At 41.9% G+C, this 15,303-nt stretch overlaps 1 protein-coding gene across 7 annotated transcripts in view; it reads left to right on the forward strand.

Moving 5' to 3' along the window:
- The first annotated feature begins 1,650 nt into the window (after positions 1 to 1,650).
- The window catches only part of IGF2BP2 (insulin like growth factor 2 mRNA binding protein 2), a 161,507-nt gene continuing 147,854 nt past the window's right edge, over positions 1,651 to 15,303 (forward strand). For 4 of the 7 annotated variants that reach the window (XR_011233882.1, XM_069472811.1, XM_069472812.1 and 1 more), the window contains exons 1-2: positions 1,651 to 1,910; positions 3,486 to 3,546. Coding sequence is in view for 6 of the 7 variants with exons in the window: in XM_069472811.1 (XP_069328912.1) it covers positions 1,733 to 1,910; positions 3,486 to 3,546 (239 nt within the window). In the remaining variant the exon portion in view is untranslated. Of the gene's footprint in view, positions 1,911 to 3,485; positions 3,547 to 5,519; positions 5,651 to 15,303 lie in introns of those variants that run through there. The other 3 variants (XM_069472815.1, XM_069472816.1, XM_069472817.1) reach the window with 1 other exon arrangement.

Here is a 15,303-nt window from a genome sequence, read left to right on the forward strand (position 1 = left end):
GGAGACCAGAACCTGTTCCATTTCTACATTCGTGGCTTCTTCACCAAGAGACACCATTCCCCACCTCCCCAAACGCCCTCACGAACCATGGATTTTCCTAAGGACCCCAGCAGTCCAGGGCTTGGAATCTTCTTCTGCCCCATTCACGTCTGATCCTGCCATTTTCCTATTTTCTTGTTCCTATAGACTTTCATTTCCTGGCGGAGAGCAGGCTCTAACCATCAGGCTTCCAGCCGGGCCCCGGAACTTGCAGCCCGCTCCAGCCTGTCTGGCTCCTTCCCGAGCCCCTCGGCTCCGGACTGCTCTCATCACAACCCTGCCTCTTCCGTAGGTCACGTTGTTCCTCCGCTTGGAAGGACCTCGTTCCTCTCCGGGCCCTTCCCAAAGCTCGGGGAACTCCTACACAGCCTGCGCTCCTCCGCTTCCAGCCACCCTCGCCTCCCACCACCCGGCTCCGGGACTGAACCCAGCCGCGCAGCCTTGCAGCGAGCATCCGTACCCCCTGCCGCCGACCCAAGCGCTCCGGCCCCGCAGCAGCCCCTGCCCCCTCCGCGTTCGCTCCCCACCCGCCACCTGGCTTTGCAGCGGCTGCCCGGGAAGCCCTCAGCACTTCCCAGAATAGAGAGCAGCTGCCAACGCCAGGCTGCCGCCCGCCGCGGGGTTCCGGGAGCGCCGGGTCTGGCGGAGGGGACATGACTCCGCTCTGCCCTTCCGCCTTCTCTCACGGGTCGGGAAACTGAGGCCCAGGTCCGGGAACAACTTCCCCGGGTACACGGTCCGTGAGGGCCCGCCCAACCCCGGACCCCGGGCGTCCCGACTCCCATCCGCGACCCTTCGACCACACGCGCTGCCCGGTCACCTCGGAGAGTGTGGTGGGGAGCGGGTCTCCGAGCGAGCGCACTGCCCGGGAACGCGCAGGGCGCTAGCCTCGGCCAAGTCGTCGCGAAAGTTGTTGTCTCCCAGCCTGCCTTCGCCTCTCACCTCCGAGACACACCTTCCCGCTTGCCCTGGCAGCCGCGCACTCACATCCGGTCCACCTTGCGCACACCCCTCTCCACGTTCTCTCGCAGCCCCACTCCCTTCCACGCCTGCGGCTCCCAGCCGCTCCCCCTCGCGCGCTCCCACCCGCGTCCTGGGCGCGTCTTCCCCGCCCCGCCGCTCGCCCGGCTTCGGCGACGCGCCTGCCCGGGGTTCCGGCACCCAGAGCTCCAGCCCGGGGCCGCGACCCGCTTCCGCCCGCTAGGCGCGGGGCAGGAGCCCCGGGAGCCGCGCCGAGCGCTCGGAGCGCTGGGGGCGCGAGGCGAGGGGCGCAGCGGCGCGGGGCGGGGAGGGGGCGCTCTCTCGCTCACTCTCGGCTGCGCACACGCCCGTACAAACTCTCACACAGACACACGCGGGGTGCGCTGCCGCCGCCCGCCGCTGCTCCTCCTCCCGCCACCGCCTTGAGAGGGAGAGAGAGGAAGGCAGAGAGAGCGCTTTGTCCGCGCGCCGCCGCCCGGCCCGGGACTCTGCCCCGAGGAGGCAGCCGCGCCGAGTCCCCGCCTCCGCCTCTGCCCCCGGGCGGGCCGGGCAGGCCGCGGTGGGGGGAGCCAGGCTGAGGGTGGGGGTGGGTGGCGGGCGGGCGGAGGGCGGGGAGGGGGGGCGGAGGAGGAGGAGAGACGAGGGCAGCGGAGGAGGCGAGGAGCGCCGGGTACCGGGCCGGGGGAGCCGCGGGCTCTCGGGGAAGAGACGGATGATGAACAAGCTTTACATCGGGAACCTGAGCCCTGCCGTCACCGCCGACGACCTCCGGCAGCTCTTCGGGGACAGGAAGCTGCCCCTGGCGGGACAGGTCCTGCTCAAGTCCGGCTACGCCTTCGTGGACTACCCCGACCAGAACTGGGCCATCCGCGCCATCGAGACCCTCTCGGGTGAGCACTCAGCGCTGCCCCCTCCCCCTGCCTCGCCCGGCTCTGGCCGGGACGGCGCCGGCAGGGAGGCCGAGCCCGGCGGGCGGCGCCCGGCGGCCGCTCCCGCGCCCGCACGCTCACTTCCACGCACCAGACCCTCAACTCTCGCCGCCGGCCCGCTCCCGGGACGGGCCGCTCCCCTCCCCCAACAGCTCCGGACTCACCCCTTGCCCTTGGGGCCGCAGCCGTGGGCGCCCCCCGGGCTGCTCTGAGCGTCCCTGAGGCTTGCTTGCTCTTTGGGGACACTCCTGGTTCCCCTAGTGCCCTGAGCTGCCCTCCGGAGCTCCCCCACCCCCACCTTTTTTGAGAGTCCCCTGTTCCCCCCCTTCCCTGACCTTCCTGTCACTCCCTTTGTCAGGGACCCCTTCCCTCAAATCCAGCATCTCCTCCTTCTGCCTTAGCCAGACCTTCCCTCTTACCGTGCCTCGTGCCCAGGACCTCTCGCCCTCTGGCGTCCCTTGAGCTGCACTCTCCTTTCGAACCCCCTCCCCACCTCGCCACACGGTCCCCCACTTTCTGTACCCCCTCGGCGCCACCCTGACGATCCCCTTCAAGGTCTCAGGGCTCCCCCAACCCCAGTCCTCGCACGATGGCACATCTCTCTCGGTCCTTTTCCGAACCTCAGTCGCTTCTCGCTGGTCTCTCAAGCGCTCCTATTTTTCTCTGAATTTTTTGTCCGATTTTATTGAGAAGAACTCGAGGCTGGGGGCTTTCCGCCGCCCGTCCCCCCGCCTCCTGCTCGGCCAGAAGCACCTTTTTACGAGGTGCCCTGTCTCAACTCGGTGGGGGCCCGGGTTGAGAACCGGGAAAGAGGCGACCGGGGGGCCCGCGAGCGCGCTGGAGCCCAGACGGGAGACGGAGAGCGACACACACACACACTCGCGCGCGCGCGCACTCCCCAACTCTCTCCTGCACACGCACAGCTCGGAGCTGCGTTGGCCCCCGGGCCCCGAGCCTACGACCCCCCGAACCCAGGCCAAGGGGGAGCCCCTTACCCACGGGCATGTGGGGTGGGGGCGGGGCGGTGGCGAGGCCAAGGTGACACCCAGAAGCGGGCAGGGACGGAGCTTTTGCTGCGGCGGACCCCAGGGGGCTTCGGCGTGCCTTCTCGGGGGCACCGGGAGGAGAGGGCAGGGAGGGGAGCGCTGCGGAGCCTTCGGGTCCCGGGTTAGCGGAATGGAGAGGTGGGGGCCGGGAGAAGAGCGGGGCCGCGCCAGCCCTGCAGCTTGAGTTTCAAATGAGCTCATCCTTTCAAATTGGCGCCGCTCTTTATTAAATTTGTTTTTCCGGTAATGCCACCCACAGCTATACCTGGGGTCGGATCCGGGCTCGCACCCGTCCCACCTCGTCCTGAGACGCGAGGCGCCCACCTTTCTTTACACTGGGAACCAAGTTCGCCCAGCTCGAGCCGGGTAGGAGACCCCTTGAGGGCGCCCGAAGGCGGAGCCGGAGCGTGGAGTTCTGTGCGTGCCCCTCCTAGACCCCCGCGGGTTTGATCTAAGGAAGGTTCTGAGTGCTTTAATTTCTGTTTTAAAGGTAAAGTGGAATTGCATGGGAAAATCATGGAAGTTGATTACTCAGTCTCTAAAAAGCTAAGGTAAATATACTTTGCTTAGTTTTTTTGTGATTGGGCTTACGTATAAGTAAAAAACATACACTCAGCTTTTGAAAACGTGCTCTTGTAGTTTTAAAAAAGGCTTTTGTTTGTTTTGTTAGTGGAGATGCATAGTTTTAAAAGTTAACAGTTTTTACTTTCATTATATAAGGTGTTGACTGTAGTTGGAAAATATCTGATGCCTAATTGGGGGGTCGGTGTGGCGAATGCTAGCTGTGTTCAGTTCACTGGGACCATTTAACTTGTTTATCAAAAGTTGCCTCCCACCCCCGAGTCCCACCCCTACCTCCAGCAGAATGGCAGCAAATGCTTGTCAAGACTTCCTGTGAGATGTTAGACTAAATATTTACTCTGTCAGCTAAATTGCTTAACTAAACTTAGCGATTAATTACTTTTCATTTTTAGATAGCTTAATGTTGAATAATAAAATAATTCAGTACAGGGTCAATATTTTGCATAGCATTCTAAAGAAGTAGGTTGTTTGGATTGGATGGCAGTTAAAAGCCGGACTTTTTGGTCAGAGTCTACTGAGTATTGTTTGTGAGCATTTTGTTGTTGTTGCTTGTAAGAAATGTTTGAGGCTAAGCAAAGATTATTGTGAAATCTATAGTTATATTTAAGTGCGCTGTTGTTAATGAAGGAGTAACAAGTTTTGTGAAGGTTGGATTTCTCCATAGTGATTTGCTAATATGAGAAATATCTATGAGGAGAGAATGAGGGAGAACATCTTTGTTTAAAGTTTATTGTGGACTTTAAATTTGGGCCCTTTATTACTCATTCTTCTGCTGTGTGTGGTAACTTGGTTTATATCCCATTCACATACATTTCTTCACCATTAGTCATTAAGTAGCTGAATTGGAGAAGCTAAGTGAAGTTTTTGATTACTACCTTTATAATTTGTGATGTCACTAGTGTGACCACTTGATTTTTCCTGGATTGAATAGATTTTAAAACAAACTAATTTTATAAATGCTTAGATGTGTTGCTGAAGGGATTTTTTAAAAATTGTGTGCACATTTCCAGGTATATTTTAATTTAAGCAACAGGATATCTTTTGTTTGCGAATGACTCTGTGGCATATCAGAAAACTATTTAATACCTTTTTTAAAAAAGGGAAGAATTATGACGTGCAGTTTCATGCATAATATTAAACTAGTTCTTTTCTGTATTGGAAAAGATGTAATGTGTAACTAATTGGTTTTCAATAAAGTATTCTAAATTTGTATGCTTTTCTTTAAAATAATATTTTTTCTCTTGAGAAATGCAAGCTGAAGCTTGGTGATATTTATTGCAAGTTTAGTTACTCATCTCAGCACTTGAAAATTTGATTAATATATTGAACAAGATTTGAAAGAACCACAAAAATATTTGATGTTCTATGTTTCTACAGATGTCTTATTCTGTTGGCTGTATAGCTTTTGTGAATCCTTTTTGGGATTATAATTAGTAAAAATCAGTAGAATTTTAACTTTGATTAGTTGATGTCTCATTGTTTCATGTTGCAATGTACATTATTTAATTTTACAATATAAGTGAAATACTAATTTATCTAAAGTTATTAACATATAAATCTTCTTAGAAATGTACTACTTCCTAGCTTTTTGCTTTTAAAATGCAGAGATTATTTGCTGTTAGCTGGAATGTCTCTTAAATAATTTTGTTCTGTTTATATAACAGTTCAGAATTAAAGTCCCAAGTTTTTAGTATAAATTAAATAAAGAGCAATCTAAGATTTATACAGCCCTATTAGTACATGATTTCTTTGAACATGTGGGCAATATGAAATACCCAGGAGGTAGATTAAAATGTGCTGTGTATGATTCACTGCACTGAAGATGTTTAACATTCCAAATGTATGCATAAGCTGCTGCTGTAGAGGAGTTGCATCATTTCTGATTGGATGGTTTTAATCTTTTTTTCCTTTTCTTTATTAGTTTAAAATGCAGAAATTAGCTACTTGCACTGCAGGCTAAGGGAGAGATAGCTAATGACTGGTATTGTGTACTGAGATCAGACTCCTGGGATGAGGCAGCTGTATGTTCTCATGTACTGGACACCACCACGCTGGTAGTTTACAAAAACCAGGGTACTATGACATTTGAAACCGAAGCTTTTATGTTATATGGTGACTATTTTGGTGTCCTTTTGTTGTATTTCTGTGAAAATTAACAAGTTAGAAGTAAATTTGTCCGTGTTAAGTGAATTCTATATGTGGTTTTTGTGTTAGTGGAAGTGAAAATGTGAAGAAAACAATTCATTGCTTGCTTACTTAAAAATCATTCAACAATTGAATGCTATTAATAGTTTTCTTTATATTATACTGATTTCTTTGATTTCTCAAGAATCAGTTTTAATATCTAGATCCCAAATAGATTTTTTTAAAGCTAGTGATAGTTTGGGAAGAGATGTTTTTATTTGAAGTTATGAAATTATTGGCATACTATTTGCTTACCAATGGGATCTTTTGTTAAATATTCTAGCATCATTTTATATGTGCTATTATGGTAGACAGGCTACATACCGTTATTTTCTCAGGGTCATTCAGAAGTAGAAAACTCTTCTTTTTGCCCCATGTGTTTCATTCTTATAAAATGCAAATTATTGTAATGTGAGCCATGCACAGAGCATTTATTTCTTTTACTTTCTAAGTTGGTTTCAGGCTCTATTGAATAAAAATCTTTGGATTTTTTTTTATATTCACATTTCTTGGTAGTATATATGGTCAAAGGTTTATTAAAGAGAAAAACACTGGTAAGCTTTAAAACGCTGTTAAAAGTTGTAGGAACTTCTTTGATAGAAATTTCATTTTTGGTGTTGAAAGTTTACTTAAAAAATTATATACACACATATATTGCATAAATTGTTTTGAGCTAAGACATATGCTAACTTGAATATGCTTTTGTATCTAAAGTTGAATGATTCTGTGAGAAACAAAACTTTGAAAAATGCAATTTCTGCCCACTTCTAGGAAGTAACCAAGTGGTGCTAGACATTCTTCCACTGAGATGGTGTGAATACTATGAGATAGTGTAGGAAAAAGCTATGAATTTGTCTTTCATGAGTTAAAAATCAGTAATTGTGTTCTCGCCAATGCAAATGAATTTGGTCTCCTATAGGAATGTTAAAGAAAACAGTATCTCAATTGTATTTTGCTTGTATGTACTACATTGTGTATAGTTGAATTAAATACCAAAAAGCAAAAAAAAAAAAAAAAAAAAAAAAAAAACCCCCCAAAAACACCCCACCCAACCTCAAGCCCTCCTGCAACAAAGGCTTTTGCTGCATTAATTTTTAATTTTCTAGAAACAGAAAACACTTTATTAGGTTAAAATCATATGGTAGCCTTCTTCTATTTTAAGAATCTGTTAAATTAGAAGTTAATACCTGGATTTAATTATATACATTCCATGTGTAGATATAATATATATTACTACAAAATATATGATATCAAACTATGAGGTTACTTTTGATTTGGCTTTGGAATTGGACTTTTAGTTTCTCATTTTAAAAAAGGTTAATAATTTTTTCATATGGTTCTAGGTAATGCCATAGAGAATTACACATTGTTGTGACCTCTAAGAGATAAATACTAGAGTTAAAATAGAAGCAATGAAGAAAAAATTACTTGATAATTTAGATGATGATGTAGGTTTAAAATTCTAGTTTACATTTTTAAAAGACTGGTCATTTGATATTTTTACATTATTTAATTAAATATTCAAAACAAGTGAAATCTACAAATCAAAATAGACTTTATGTTTTGCTTGACTTTCCAGTTTACCAAATACATATCAATTTTAAATTGTAGTGTAAATTGTATTTAATGGCTAAACACCTGCATATTAATTCTAAAAGGTAATTTGGTGATATGTAGTACATTTGCCAAATTGTCCTTTTCAGTAATAATAATGTTTCCTTGTACTTATGGCAGGGTATAAGATGACCACTAAGAGATGGTCTAAGAGTTTTGTTTTTTATTATGTTAACCTGAGATTATCATTTAGTAGAGAGAAGATGAAGGGAGATCAGTAATATTTGTACAAAGCCTTTTATACATAATGATCTAAAGAGTAATATATGTTCTTTAAGACAAAATGCTTTTAACTTTGAAAATATTTTTTTTAAAAAGACATTAGAAGATATAGAACTAATTGAATATCAAAATTAGCATTTCACCATTTTGAGTAAACAAATGTGGCTTTTTTTTGGTGGAGTTTGCTCTAAATTTTCAAGTATTGGGTGGAGGAAATGTAAATAATGTTGAATTGTACATAAAAGGATAGTAACTTGGGCACATTTGTTAAAAGTCACAAAAGCTATGAAAACCAGATTTCTTCAGGAACTATTTATACATATTTGATACTGTCAAACTTTCTAAATATTTGCTGTCTACAGCTGAATCATTCTTCCAGGTCTGTAAGGAAACCCTCAAAAGTAAATGAGCAATTGGTCAGAGTTGTTAGAGATATTTTATCTGAGCTGTTTCATCTCTCTGATTCAATGGGGTGTGTGCAAGTGTGTGTGTGTATTTTTTGGTGGGGGGGAGACAGTACTTTCAGACAGATGGTATTAAGAGGGAACAGGAGGAGACTTTTAATTGAGCAATAGTGGCTCTGGATTTCAGTCCTGAAAAGGCTAATGAAAATTGCAGGGTTATTGAAACTTGTGGCAAAGGAAGCAAGTGCAATGATATTTGCCTTGAGTGATGCATAAATCTTGTAGGTGGTTAACCTTGTTGTGAAAGCCAAGTCTCAGGCACCTGCAGTGGCTTTTTTGGTGAACATGCTACTGAAAGGATCATCCAATGCAAAAACTACCCTCCTTCATTTTAACTTGGATGTCCCGTCTCATGAGTGATTCTATGAAGGCTTTGATGATCTAAAAGCCATTTTTAAGTGTTAGAAAATTCAGGACTTGATTATTCATTTTCATTTGAAATTCTATATTTTGAAAGGCAATATAGTATTTTGCATAGCACAACTACTCTGAATGAATCAATTTCTTTAGGAGAAGCATAGTATTGAAATGTTTTTTTGGGAGGCTGTTAAGAAAGTTGAATTATAAATTTCAAAATATATTTTTTAAAATTATATTTAAACACTACTAAAGTGTCTTCAGTGTTCTTGTCGATGTTAGAGAGTAGTGGGGCATGGCTAAACCAATTTTTTAAAAATTTAGGCTCTAAAACTTTTAGTCAAAACCATAATCTCTCAAAGGCTATGTTGACTTCTTAATTGAAGGATGGGAGAGTTCTGTGTAATAAAACATGCCCAAATAATTTATTAGTTAAGTTTTATCCTTCTTACACTAAAATTCTAGTTCAGATTAGTTTATCATTCAAAACATTATTATTGAACAAGTAATAGCAAATAACAAACATCAATAAAGATAACAATTTTCCTCTCATTTATCACCATTAAAACATTTTAAATCTTTTACTTTATAATTTGACTTCATGCTCACAAACTTATAATTTTCATTTGGTGGCATGGATTGTATGAGTTCTATTTTGGGCAGCAAAATTGCAGAGTGCTCAGAGCATTATTTTTAAGGTTTTACTTTTCCTGTTTTGATCATGGACTTTAGTCTCGTGTCACCATAAAATAGTGAAGAAAAATTATTTTCTTTTGCAGAAAATTTCCAATTCTGTTGCTTGGCTGCCAAAGAGGTGGGGAAATATAATAACTATTCCTTTAATTTGTTTTAGAGTTTGATGGCATATTGAGATAAAATAAGTAGACCAGCAAAAATGGATGCTTTTGCATTAATAGGAGGCAATCAAATCCAAAAACTAACCTTATTCCGTCATTTAGTAGTTGTATGTCTCCTCCCCAAGCCTCTGGTTTTCACTAAATAATGAGTTTGCATTTTTAAGATACATTTTGTTTGTTTATTCCATGCTTTTCTGATTATTTATTCTGCACCTTATTTCTTAAAATGAGAACATTTAATTAGAATTTTCCCATTCTGTTTACTATCAAGGATATTTCATAAATAAAGTAGGTATTTTAATAAGTCCAATAAATTACAGTTAAAATTCTGCATTTTTAGATGCATTTTTAGAATTTCTAATATTTACTCATATCATAAGAAATGTTGTACTTTTCTAATATTTACTCATATCATAAAAAATGTTGTACCTGATGACCAGGAAAACTTCTATGGGACCATTGCTATAAGAATGATATTTTCAGTTTTTCTTACTGCCATATAATTAATAAGTCCCCAAAGTATGAATTTGCCTTAGTGGGCAGCTTGAATTTTTTAATTTTTGTTTTAAATGTGATCAGAAAGTTTGTTTCACAACTCCATGTATTGATATGTAAACAATACTAGTAGCATTATCCCAGGGAGATGTATTTTTTTATGTGCCTACCTCTTATATTCATATAGTATTGATGCTGTTCCAGCCTCTTCCACACATTATTTCATTTATTCCAAATAATTTTGTGAAGAAGATAGGAAAATTGATATTCTCCCTTTTTTCAGATAAAGAAACTTAGAGAAGTTTAATAATTTGCCGAAAGCCACATGACTATAAAGTAGTGGAGATAGAACCCAGGTCTTTTGGTTCTCCCTCTATATACTTCACCTACATTTAATTTTTTTAGTTAAAGAAGTCAGCTGAAAGTATTATAAGGTTCAAAAGGTGCTGTTCAAGAATGATGGAAATACACAAAAGATCTTACATTGTCTGAATGATCTGTGCTTTGCTATAGTTTTTAGAAAAAAACAATTAGAAACAAACAGATGTAATTTAGAAGCAGCATTACCTCCTCCCATCTCCAGGCTTGCCCATAGACAAAAGGGGGGTGTACCTAAGCAGGTTATATTTTTTGTTATTGTTACATTTTTTTTTCAGGGGTTGCATTCTTTGTGTTATGAAATAGGACATTGCCAAAACAGACGTTTCTCTCAACATCTGAGCCACACAGATTAGGCAGTGAGGCGTAGCCCTGGTCAAGACTGTGTGCCATGTGGGAAATGAAAGTCTAGCTTAGGGAATCACTTGGGTGAGTTCTTCACAGGTTTCAGCCAGCTCACTGTGGGGAGGTCAGGACTGTGTTGTGGTTTAAGTGTTTCTCTGGTAGGAACTGCCATCTTTCCCCAGATTGGCCCCAGAGGTGGTGTCTCTCTCTGCTTCACTTTCTGTACCAAATAAGGCATGAGTATGGCATGAGTGTTAATGGGGACAGTGTTCATAAAGTTTTCAGTGTTCTTTACTAATGATATAATCACTCAAATACATGCTCAATAATTAAGGATGTGAAGTACAGTTCATTTCCCCTCGATTGTAAACTTTTCCTGTATTTATCTTCTTGTTTCCTTGAACTTTTGTGGACTATATTTATGGTGGTGGTGGGAAGGAGGGAGGAATTATCAAGAAAAAAAAAATAGGTGAAAGAAGGTTATTTCCAGCTCCCCAAGCATTTCTTCAAGTCAGTATAGTTCAGAGTGGGGTATTGCATTTTCCATGGAATTTTGACCCAAAAGATGGAGAGGAAGAAAGGTAACTAATACTTACTGAATAGCTGCTGTGTGCTACTGGACATAGGCCTGGACTTGGCCTTCTAGACCTTTTATTTTATCCTCCAACAGCCCAAAGAGAACCATATTTAATCCTTTTTACAGATAGGGCTGTGATGCTTCAATCTCCAAAACAATTCCTCCTTCCTGCTAACAAAAACTGCTTCAAAAAGGCAGTGGCCATGTTACCCTTGCTGTCTATTTAATTTGAATACAGCAACAGCACCCTAGCAATAATGTAGGAAATTGTGATGAGTTGTACACAAGTTATAGAGTAATTCTGCATATTATTCCTCAGAATAAGATACACAATTTACGTATATACAACAGATATGCTTAGAAAGATAAGGGTCTGAAGTTCAGTTTATTTTTAAGTTAGTGTAATTGAAAAACAAAGTGTTAGTTACAATTTGAAAGAACTTTCTTGAAGTAGTCCTATAGTAGAGACATTTGTAATTATATAAAGAGAAAAAGGTGTTTAAAAAAAATCATTGTGGTTGATGGTTAAATGTAAAAAACATATATGCATGCAATGTGGGAGGAAAGTCTATAATCCAGACCTTTGGCCCAGATAATTTTTTCTCAAATCCTGAAAAAAAAAACCTCAGGCTTTTTTGTTTAGGATCTAGAATGTTGCACAAACTTTGGCGTGCTTTCATTTTTATATGTATTTTTAAAAAATGCCTATGGTTTGGAGAAAGAAAATAATGGAATTTTTACAAATTAATTTTTATAAAATGGTTCATCTCATTAACATTAGAAAATTTTAAACCTTTTGACACATGAAAAAGTCAGTGAAAGTACAGGAAGTAGAAAGATTGATATGATCTTTTGGACACAATATGTAAGCATCTTATGCACTTGTGGCTGTTTTTTGTTTAGTGATACAGGACTTAAGATATAGTCATATTACCCATGAAATGAGATATATAAGAGGTTGCTTCTAGATAGAGAAGTGGTACTTTTTTGATAAGAACATACTTTAATGAAATTTATGCTATAAAATAATTACTTTTCTCTATTAAGAACCTCTGAGCTTAAAATATTACCAGAAAAGACATTTTTATTACTATGCTATATCTTTCTCTTTACTCGTTCTCTTTGAAAAACAAAGCAAAAAATTGAGCTGTGATTCTGTGGATAGGTTAACCTTACAGAAATTCATGAAGTAGAAGATATTTTGAAAATGCACGTGTGAGGACAAGATATATAGTTTTTATTACGTGGAGACCTTTTACTTTAGTCTCTCCTGATCTTTGTGATTTTAACAATGCATACTTTGAAATTTCAGTGGATGTTTTTCTTCCTCATTATATGGATAAGCTTTTGAAGTGACATGTTTTATGTTTCTTTATTTGAAAGAGTTAGATGTAGATGATGAAAGCAGTTTAACAGTGAAAAAGTGCAATTTAGCCTCTTCAATTATTAAGAAAGAAAGGGGGGGGAGGGAGGAGGGTAGGAAGGAGGTGGCCGTAGAAGCATAGGTGACTAAACCAAGTCATGCAGCTCAAGCTTTCTCTCCTTATAATTCCAGAGTACATGGGAAAGATTAGTCCTTGGTGATAGTGTGTGGAAGATAATAAGTGATTCCAGTGGTGACAGCAGGAATGGGAACCTCACACAACTTGTTCTTTTCTTTGACATTTGAAAACTCTCTGAGTATGTGGTTGGCCTGCCCCACAAAAGGTTTTGCATTTCTTTCCCGAAGGCCCTGCACTGGCCACTTCCTCTCTCTCATTCTCTATCCCCTGTGCATCCCCTGTGGGGATGGCTGGGAAGGGCTGGCCACTGCCTAGTGCCTGGTGTGTAGGCCTGCCTGCAGCCACCTTGCCCTTGTGGGCTGAGGGTGGGGGTTGCCGGGAGGCATGTGTGTGCTTGCTCAATGTGTTGGAATGTATGGGTTCTGTGGCATAGGCTTACTGGGAATGTGCAGCAGACACACATTGCTTCAATGGTGTGGAGGTCAAACTTTGTAGGCTTTTGTAAGTGGTTGAAAATTTGGGAAGGAATTTCCCAGGGCTGAAAGTTTGGGTTACTGTTTTCCTCCTGAAGTGTAATGGTGTTTATTCTTTGTAAAGGGAAAACATCTTCCTTCTTTATTTTTTAAACCATTGGAAAATAGAAAAAAATTCTGTGGATGCATAAATAATCTGGCCTTTCTCCTGGATCCAGCTACACTTTTTTCCCCTTCTCCTCAAACTGATAGTGATATCTTCAAATCATGGACACTGAATTTGTAAACTAAGCCTTTTAAAACTCCTTGAGTTGTGCCACCACAAAAGATGATGAAACCAAGGTTCTTTAGAAACCAAATTTTAAGCTCGTATATGTAAAAATGTAGAATTTATTCTCCCTTTTCAGGAATAGAGAACAAAATATTAGTTGCTTAATATTTAAATTTTTTAGCTACTTACTATTTTTAAATTTTTACATATTTTTTTCTTCACAAAGTATTTGAGATGACAGAGGTTCTGGTTGCTCAATTATTTGGATTAAAGAAGATAGAGATTCAGGTTTGTAAAGTAGATAAGTTGAAAAGGCATATTGTTTTAAGAGTTGTAAAGGACCAGGAACAAGTGGTTGGTTTTAATGTAATTATTTCTGCATCTTGAGAGTTCTGCCAGGGAAGAGTTAGCTCTTTGGTTCATTGATTTGTGTATTAACGATTTGACCTGTGTGTCTGTTTTTCAAAATACGGTTTCAAAGCAATAATTTAGGTATTGAAATTGATTAGTGGCTTCAGTTTCATATGTATCGATCATGATCAAGGTGTTAATACCTGCCTTAAAAATTTCTAGGCCAAAGTCATATCTTTTATTCCCCATGACAGTGTTTTTAACACTGTTCCACAGAGCCTTAGGATTCCAAGGAGTTGTCAAATTTATGAGAAGAAGGGATGATGTATGTACATGGGAAACCCTGGTTTCTTACCACTGTGCAGTCTGAAGACAGCTGCATTCATTGTTGTCTTATAGATAGTATTGGAGTTCAGTCTAGAATTTGGTTTAGACATGGGGTTTGCTACTTTAAAAAGTTTGTAAGTATCCATCATATACTAGTATGTAATTCTGAGTCTCGAGTCTGTTCCTTGCTTAGGCGCTCCAGCAGACCGAAAACACTTTCCTTGAGGAAGATTTAGACCCTGCCATTGTTACTTCTGCATCTGCTTCCTGTGCAGTGGCCCTCCATCTCCTGTCACTTTCGCTTTAGTAACAAATGTTTGCTTGGCCACCTGTATGCCAGACTACTAAATCTATGTATTTTTCTGTAATCAACAACATAGAATGTTTGTCCTTCAGGAACTTTCCAAGGAGCTCATTGGCCAATGGCTGCACTCCAGCTCTTGGCAGAGCCATCAGAGTCAACTGACTTTGAAGAGTGATGGGCATAGTGACATGGTACCCACTTGTTCATTGAGAACAAGTTTTTACTTCAGGAGGTCCAAGGAGGTTGGCCTTCCTAACCCTTCTTCAAGAAGAGCAGCCCTGCTTTTATCTGTTGTATATGTAGGGGTTCCATGAACACAGGGGTGATCTTCAAAACATTTTCAGCTGGGTAGAATGGATGCCCAACAAATCAGACACGAGACATGAGCCAATATACTCTAATACATACTTCCTCAGTATCAGTCCTGCATATGTGATTCTTGTTCAAAAAAAGGATATTACTTTAAAACAATGAAAATGCTGTTCTCTCAGTGGTTTCTTACTCTATGGCCAAGGACTCTTGAGAAGTCCTGAAAGTCCTTGGAATTTGGCTTCTGTATTGTTTAAAGAGCCCCATGGGGTTTCTGATGCCTAGCCAGAGAGAGACCCCACCCTGAGCTCTGCTCCCTGCCCCTGTGTTCCATCACTCTAGCTTTCCGCAGACTGGCTGTCAAAGATTGATGATTTTGTATCATGCACCCAACTTTTGTAGTAAGATTGTTACAAGAGATCACCATATGTTTTCAGGGGTCCCCGCTCAGGTGCCTGCAGGATTGATGTTTGCAGAGGACATGAGTAAGTGGTGGCAAAGGGTCTGGGGAGTGCAGGACAGACAGCTGTCCATCAGCTTCAGCCAACTGCTACCACTTGGAAATGTAGGGCCAATGCCCCCAAATCTGATTCTTCAAGAGAAGCTGGAAGTGAGAGTTCTTATGTTAAATCTCCAAAGTTTTAAATATTGGCAACAACTCAAAAAGTTTTGAAGACCCTGCTAGTATCAAAAAAG

This window comes from Eulemur rufifrons, chromosome 7 (assembly GCF_041146395.1).
Source record: "Eulemur rufifrons isolate Redbay chromosome 7, OSU_ERuf_1, whole genome shotgun sequence".
Taxonomy (NCBI): domain Eukaryota; kingdom Metazoa; phylum Chordata; class Mammalia; order Primates; family Lemuridae; genus Eulemur; species Eulemur rufifrons.